This window comes from Rhea pennata, chromosome 26 (genome assembly GCF_028389875.1).
Source record: "Rhea pennata isolate bPtePen1 chromosome 26, bPtePen1.pri, whole genome shotgun sequence".
In the NCBI taxonomy this organism is placed as follows: Eukaryota; Metazoa; Chordata; class Aves; order Rheiformes; family Rheidae; genus Rhea; species Rhea pennata.
The window spans coordinates 2,070,542-2,078,355 of record NC_084688.1 but is presented as its reverse complement, the minus strand read 5'-3'; the positions used below and the strand labels follow the sequence as shown (position 1 = coordinate 2,078,355).

The following is a 7,814-nucleotide window of genomic DNA, read 5'->3' as shown; positions in this document are numbered from 1 at the left end:
GGATTTCTGCAGCTTTGCAGTGGGAGCCGGAGCCTCTGGCCCCCCCACCCCCCCTTGATCCCTCCCAGGAGCTTGGGGGGGTCTCGAGGGCCTCGGCTGCGGTGGGCGGGACGGCAGGGGACAGCAGCCGCGACGCGAGCCCAGGCCTGCCGGAGAGGGAGGGGAAAAAAAAAAAAAAAAAAAAGCCATAGAGGAAAAAAAAAGTATTTTATTAAAGCCAGACACTCTGATAGAAAAGAAAAGTAGGAAAGGGAAGAAGAAAATCAAGAGCAACCCTTTGTCACCGGAGTTTGCAAGTACAATGGTCACGGTTCGCACAGAACTACCCACGGCATCCATATAGATACAGAGAACTACGCTACAGGCACCCGGCGAGGCGGCCGGCCAGCGCCGCGGGCCTCGGCCTGCCGCACGGCCTTTTTTTTTTTTTTTTCTTTTTTTCTTTTTTTTTAAACAGTTCACGAGAAAAATTCATGCTATAGACACACAACATCGTAGAAACCCCAAAACAGCCTTTAAAGAGTATTAGGAATCTTTTTTTCTTCTTTTTTTCCTGTCCCTTTAAAAGTTGTACCCTTTTTTAAACAACATCCAGACGAGTAAAGCGGGGTGCGCATGCAGCGGGGCGCCTCCGGACACATGCACAATGCAGGCAGCGCTATTTTTTTTTTGATCATTTTTGCAACATTTTCCTTTTTTCTGTTATTTTTGGTTTAATGCAGAATCAAGCGGATTTTTTTTTTCTTTTTTTTTTTTTTTCTCCTCTTGCTTGAGCAAGCGCGCTGGGCTCGGTGCTCGCACACAGCCGCACGATGCCGTGAAATGACAGACGCACACGCACGCACTCAGACACACGCTCACATAGAAAACTAGTCGGATCGCCAGCGGGGGGGGGGACGGGGACGGGGACGGGGAGAAATCAGTGGACATGAGCTACACCCCCCCCCCCCTTCCCCAGCACTGCCCTCCCGGCCCCCCCAGCCACAGGGCACTATGGAGGAAAGGAGGGGGGGAGGCTCAGGGCCTGGGGGCGGCCAGCGCGCGCTGGCGAGCCCAGATGTGCCCAGATGTGGCCGGGCGCCTGGCGCCCCGGCAGGCAGCACCCACGCTGGGGGGGGGGGCCCCCAGCGCCCACGCGTCTCTTGCTCCCCCCCCCGCCCCCCCGTCCGGCAGGGCATCGAGCCCCCCCGGGGGGGGGGTGTGCGGGGGCCCGGGAGGGCTGCGGAGCGGGACGGGGCAGGCGCGGGCTGGGGGGGGCGGCGCGGGAGCCCCCCCATAAGGAGCTGTGGCTTTGCTACAGTGTTTCACTTTGGTACCGAGAAAAATAATTAAAAGTTAAATTAAATGCAACAAGTGACCGCTATTGCTGCAGGCCCGCTCCTGCCGTGCCCCGGCCCCGGCGCCGGCGCCGCAGAGCCTCGGGCCCCGCGCGTCCCCCTCCCCGGACGGCCCCGCGGGCCCCTCACTGCTCCGAGCCGGGGGGGGGGGGGGCGGCACGAGGGCTCCCCAGAGCCGCTACGCCCTGACCCTCTCAAAATCACCAGGAGCTCTAGTTTAACCAGGGAAGAAAACCCACCCCCTAATATACCAGACGTGAAGAGATTCATTTCTTTTCTTTTCTTTTCTTTTTTAAATATTTATATATATATTTATATTACGTATATTATATATATATAATATGTAAATATATTTTTTAAAACAATATAAAATGTTAAGACACTTCACTTAAATGTAAAGAGTTGCTTTTTGCAATCCAAAGAAATTGCATCATGATTTTTTTTTTTTTTTGTATTTTTTTTTCTCTTTGTTATTCAAAAAAGGCTCGTTCTTCTGTACAAAAATGATCGATATACAAAAAAAAGAGGGGGGGGGGGAAAAGAAGAAAATAACCAAAACCAACCCAGCGACGAACTAGCCAACGAAAGGAGTGATTCGCTCTCTCGCTTCCCCGCGAGCCCCGCGCCCTGCTGCCGGCCGGGCCCCGCGGCACCGGCGGCACCGGCGGCACCGAGCCCGGCGGCTCCCGGCGCCGGCGCCCGCCCCGGGCTCCGCGGCCGTCCCGCGGGCTGCAAGGGGACGGAGGGCCGGCCCGGCGCCCCCGCCGCCGCCAGCGCCGCGGCCGAGCGGTTAAAGTGCTCCGTTAGGCAGCGCCGGGCGCCCCCGGCCCGCATCTCTCTCTCTCCCCCCCCCCCCCGGTTCAGCCCGGCCGGCGGCCGCCCCCAGCGCGCGGCCCGGGCTCCGGCATCCCCCGGCCACCGCTCTCCCTCCTGCTTCACCCCCCCCCCCATCCCGCCGCCGGCGGAGCGGGACGACGGCCGCGGCGGCGCCAGCCCTCGGCACGCGGCGCCGGCCGCCGGCGAAGCCCCCGGCCGCGGCTCGGCTCCGCGCCGCCTCCGGGCGTCACGGCTACGGAGCGCCCGAGCGGGAGGAAAACTGAGCGGCAGCCGCAGCAGCAGCCGCGTTAGCAGTCAGGTCTTGGGGGGGGGGGGGGGGGGCTGAGGCGTCTTCGGCAGCCGCTTTTTCCCCCCTTTCCTCCCCCCCTCCGCCTCGCTCTGCTTCGGCACCGCTCCCGCGCGAGCAGGCCGCGGAGGCGTCGGGCGCCGCACAGCGTCCTTGTTGCTTGAAGCTCGCGAAACTGGTGGAGTGAAGTTCTGAGAGCTCTTAAATAAACAGAAAACGCCAGGGTGGAAAAGGGAGGTACCGAGAAAACCAAACCAACGACAGCAACCAAAACAAAACGAGAAAGAAAAAAAAAGAAAAGTAAAAAGAACGAGAGAGAGAAAGAGAGAAAGAAACAGAAAGTGGCTGGTTGGCCATTTTGGAGCAAGATGCGAGACAGAAGTTGGGCCGTGCTGGAGCAGAGGCGAGACAGAAGTTGGGCCGCATCGGAGCAGAGGTGACACAGAAGTTCGGCCGTATCGGAGCAGAGGTGAGACACGAGGTCGGCCACATTGGAGCAAGACATTTAAAACAAAAAGAGAAGGACACCTGGTGATCTCTCAAGGTGCCTCAAGAAGACAGTCCAAGGGAGGAGCATAAGGAAGAGAGAAGCCAGGCCCCAGGAGGCAGGAAAACAGTTGGATGGAGTTGGCAAGGAGGTTTAGAATGAAATGGATGAGTTCCTTGCCCCAAAGGAAGTCAATACAGGGATGGATGTTCTGCCAGATGTAGGTTTTTCTGAGACTGCAGTGGAAGTCTCACTAGCCTCTTTAGATGTTCTAGCGGCCTAGAAAGAAAAGCAAGATTCAAGGAGGAGGAGGAGGAGGGAAAGGGGAGGAAAGTCAAACAGTTTCTTAAAAAAAAAAAGGAAAAAAAAGGAAAAAAAAGAAAAAAATAGGAGTTTGTTCAGAAGCAGCATTGATTTAGGCCTGAGGTCAAGCAGCTGGAAAAGGTCCACCACAAACAGAGCACGAGATGAGCTGGTTCCACGAGTTACTGGATGGGAAGGGGACATCACCGAGAGGAGAAGGAGAGAGACAGAGAGAGAGAGACAGACAGACGGACACGTGGACAGACACGCACACACAGAGGCAGGCAGGCGAAGGGGAGAGGGGAGAAAGGCGGGAGGGGGGGGACAAGAATCGCAATGTTAGACTGAGCATGCACGCTGCGCTGCACGGTGACTATCTCGGCCAGGGCCGGGCCGGGCGGCGCGGGGAGGCCGGGGCTGCCGCAGAGGTGCTGCTTCTCAGAGCCGAGCGGGCGCGGAGGCTGCCTCCCCGCGGGGAAAGGCTCGGCAGCCTCCGGCAGAGCTCCGCACGCTCCTCCGAAACGCGAGAGCACCCATCCCGTCCCTCCGCCACCCGCCGCGCTGGCGTCCGGGCACCACGCCCGATGACACAAATCACCCCGTGCTCTACCACACATCCGGAATTAGAAAAAAATAGCGATACAAAAGCTAGTCCAACCAGACTCAGGGCAGGAGGCACCAGGAAGGTTGCTCATCAACCCTCCAGGGAAAGGAGTAAAGTCTCCTCCAGCCCCAACTCATCCCCCACGGTCAGCTGGGCCAGGAGGACACAGTCAAGCTCAGTGGAGAGGAGAGCCAGGACAAAAGCACCAAGGAGAACTGCTGCTCAGGCCAGGCTTTGCCCATGGATGCCCAGTGAGGACATCAGCAAGGTGCTGGGGTCCTGGTCATGCTTGGAGAAGGGGACAGGAGGGATGTGGCCACATGTGCCCGGCCTGGTCAGAGGTGGGGCTGGCGCTATGGGGAGCACAGGGACACCAGGACAACCTGGACCACGGCTGGGGGTGGCCTCTGGGGACAGGACTTGGCAGCACTGCTGAGGCTGTGCAGACCAGGGAGGGGAGCTGGGTGCTCCCGCGGCACCCAGGCCAGGGGAGACGCCTTGCTGACCGCCTCGGGCCCTTGGCACTGCCCTTTTGGACGGCGTTTCCCCGCTCACTGAGGCAGCCCTGGAGGTGAGGTCCCAAAAACCTAGGTGCACCCCTCGCCCCCGCGTTAGGGGCATGGAAACCTGCACACGTCGGAACAGCAAGCGCGTGGGCTTGGAGAGGCTGGCAGGGCACGGCGGGCGCGCGGCGGGGTCCTGCTCGGGGTGCCGAGCCCCGCAGAGCGCGCTCACGCCGGGCTGCCAGCCGGCCCGGGCAGCGGGTGGGGGTCCGAACCGCTCGCCGAAGGAGGGGGGCACCCCTTGGTGCGCGGCCGGGGCGGGGGGGGGCCGTCACCGCGGAGCGCAGCGCCATGCGCGAGGCCACGGGGACGCACCGCGGGCTGCCGCGGGACCCGGCGCCGCCTCGGCTGCCGTCGCAATAAACAGCACCCGCGCACGGCCGGGAGGCTGCGCGGACCCCTCTTGCCGCAGAGGAGCCGGCGGAGCTGCGGGGAGGGAGGTGCCCATTTTGCTCATGAGACGTTTGCCCAAATTGCATGAAATCTGTGTCCCCCTCCCCCCCCCCAACCGCACAGCTACAGTTTCAAGGCAGCTGGGAAAAACGTCCGGTTTGTTTGACAGGGTTTCTGGTTCCAACAGAATGAGCAAAATTGGGTTTATTGAGCGGTTTGTTCAAGACAGGCCCAGGGATGGAGACTGAAGCACAGACCAGGGAGGGAAGGGAGGACAGAGCAGAGGCAGCCCCGCTCGCGGGGCAGCTGCCTCCGCGGGGCAGGCGGCAGGGAGCTGGGGACCTGGCGGAGGGGAGTGCTGGGAGAGGCGGGGAAGGGGCGTTTAAGGGCGACAAAGTGGCTTTTGTTACCTTGCCTTGTGGCCTGAGCAGGTTGGACAGCCACCGCGAGCACCGGTCGTGTCCGCACGAGCACAGAAGCAAGCGAACGCCGCTGCGCCCGGCAGGCGGGAGGAGCGGTCCGGGCTAGCGCAGACAAGTCCACGCGGGACAGGGCGAGGGGTTGGTGCTGGGCCAAAGCGGGGACACGATCCCATCCCAGAGCTCTCCTCTTTCAGCTGCTCTGGCCCCCCGCTCTCTCCCCATGCTTCTGGGCACCCCGGTGCTGCCACCCTGCTCTAGGCACCCCTTGCCCGGGAAAACCTGCTTCTGCAGACACGGGTGTCGCGGTGCCGCAGGCTGGCTGCGCGCTGGGCTGTCCTGGTGAGCCCGGCAGCGTGCACGGAGCAGACGGGACAGAGGGACGGAGGGGAGGAGGGTCCTGGCTCTCGGAAACCTCCTGGGATGGACAGGGGAAGGCCATCCCGAGGTACCCGGAGCCCCTCGGAGCCCCATTTCCGAAGGCAGCTGAGGGCACCGCTCCGCAGAGTTTGCTCCAGTATGAACGCAGCAGCCTAGACCTCCTCCTCCCTGTGGCTCTGCCCACGAGGCTGAGCGCAAACAGAGCAGGAGAGCGGTCCGGCGGGCAGCCACGGGCACGGACACCCTACGCCTTGGAGTGGGACAGGCTAAAGGTGCAACGTGGGTCGCCGCACACCAGGCTGGGGATCTCCAGGCTCCACAGCAGGCTTGGGCAGTACGAGAGGCCTTGCACCATCAACCCTCTCATCGCCACGGCCAAAACGGTTTTCAAAGAGGTCTAACTATCCCTCAGGACATGGGCATCAAAGCCCCCTGCCCGCAGTGCCTGAACCTAGCCCTGGGGCTCAGCCCTGTCCATCGGGGCAGCGTCGGCACACAGGGATGGGGAAGAAGTGACTTGTGCTTCATCCTCACACCGCTCTTCAAATGTGTTTGCCACTTTCAGCTCAGCACAAGGTTGTGCCCCCATTCCCAACAGCCAGCTATGGAAACCACCATACCAGGAAGAGACAGACACAAGAGATCCTCCTGTCCACCTCTCTGAGCCTCCTGCCCCCTGACAGTGGGTCCCCGCACCCCACGCTGGGCCAGAAAGGGCAGTTACTGAGAGCCCAGGCCCCCCAAAAAGCAGCTTCTTCTGGCAAAGCCTTCCCTCCTCCTCTTCCCACCACCCACACACTCACCCCTAAGAGACAGTGAGGGAAAAGCAGGGGTCCTGGCTCGCCTGCAGTTCACCCTGCTGCTAGGAGAGCCGTGAGAGGCTGCTCTAGAGATAAACTACCTGCTGTTGTCCCTGGATCCTCATGTACTCCATTCTCTGCTTTATGTGTTTGCTTTTGTCTGGGCTGCCCTGCTGGCTCTGCTTCAGCCTGGACGCCGGGTTCACCATCTTCATGGCTGGGATGGAGACGCCTCCACTCTGTTGGGACAAAGAATTGGAGAGGAGGGTTAAAACCAGCAGGCAAACAAACATACCAGTGCTTCCTCCAGCTGGGCACTGCCAGCGCTAGGCACAGGTCGTGCGGAGTTGTGCCAGGCACCTTCACCTTCAGCCCCGGCGCGTGGTACCCTGCCGTCCCGCTGGGCCCCAGCGCTCCGTGGCACTGCCAGGACATCCCTGCCCCTGGCAGTGAATCCAGAGTTCCCAGCACTGAATTAACTCTGCGCACGTTCGTACGCCTTTCATCATGAACGGAGTCAGATGTAGCAATAGTCTTTTGAAATCCCACCCACGCTGGGGGCAGGGGGTTCAGGTCCTGCGGGGAGCCTGGCTCACCCTGCCAAGGCCCCGGCGTGGAGCACGCCGTGCAGACACTGCACCTCTGCCGGGATGGACCTCAACTCAGCTCTCCTGCAAAGGTGCTCAACAGCTCTATGCTCAAGAGCAGGATTTACAGATTTGTGGCACTCACACTAACAAGGACACCAGATCCAAGTGCCAAAGGAGCCCTCATTGGGCACCTGCTCCGGGAAGCTCAGAAACCGGACAGAACTTACCAACGCAGAGCCGTCGCCGACTCTGCAATGCAAACAGGGAGGGTTAGGGACGGACACTGCAAACAGGAGGCCGAGAGCAGGAGGAGAGCATCCCTGCCTGTGCAGGGGATGCACAGCCAAGAGAAAGGGAAAGAGGCGACGTCAGACAGAAGCAGATTCCAGGTGGAAACAACGGTAGTGGGAATACAGAGCCTTTTATTAACTATCTTGTACAGGCTGAGATACAAAGGCTTGCAAGAACAGCAGCGAGAGAAGCGTTACCTGTAAGCATGTTTCTTGCAACTGTGAGCAAATCCTCCAAGTAGGTGAATAAAGTGGTACCTGCACGGGGCCCTGTTGGGAGCCTCACCACTGCCTGGTGCTGCCCAAAGCCTTCACCTGCAATCGCTGCTCCCTCCTGCCCGCCCTGTGCTGCGCCCGGACCAGCTCCTCAGGTGGCAAAACTGGCATTTCCGATGCTGCTCCCGAAATGTGCAATTTATGCCTAGATTGGGTCTTGAACCTCACAGGAGCGGAGGGCCAAAAAGCTGCCTCACCAGGGATCACACAGCACGGCTGCAGAGCTGGGAGCGCGGCTGAGCGCAGGA

The 7,814-nt window shown here is 60.5% G+C and overlaps 1 protein-coding gene across 1 annotated transcript in view; it reads right to left on the bottom strand.

The window, feature by feature from the left end:
• Positions 1-2,621: 2,621 nt before the first annotated feature.
• Positions 2,622-7,814, bottom strand: part of SRCIN1 (SRC kinase signaling inhibitor 1) — a 56,719-nt gene continuing 51,526 nt past the window's right edge. The window contains exons 22-23 of the mRNA XM_062595352.1: positions 6,512-6,649; positions 2,622-3,226 (exon numbers count right to left, since the gene is read on the bottom strand). Coding sequence (XP_062451336.1) covers positions 3,101-3,226; positions 6,512-6,649 — 264 coding nt within the window. The 3' untranslated portion in view covers positions 2,622-3,100. The remainder of the gene's footprint in view (positions 3,227-6,511; positions 6,650-7,814) is intronic.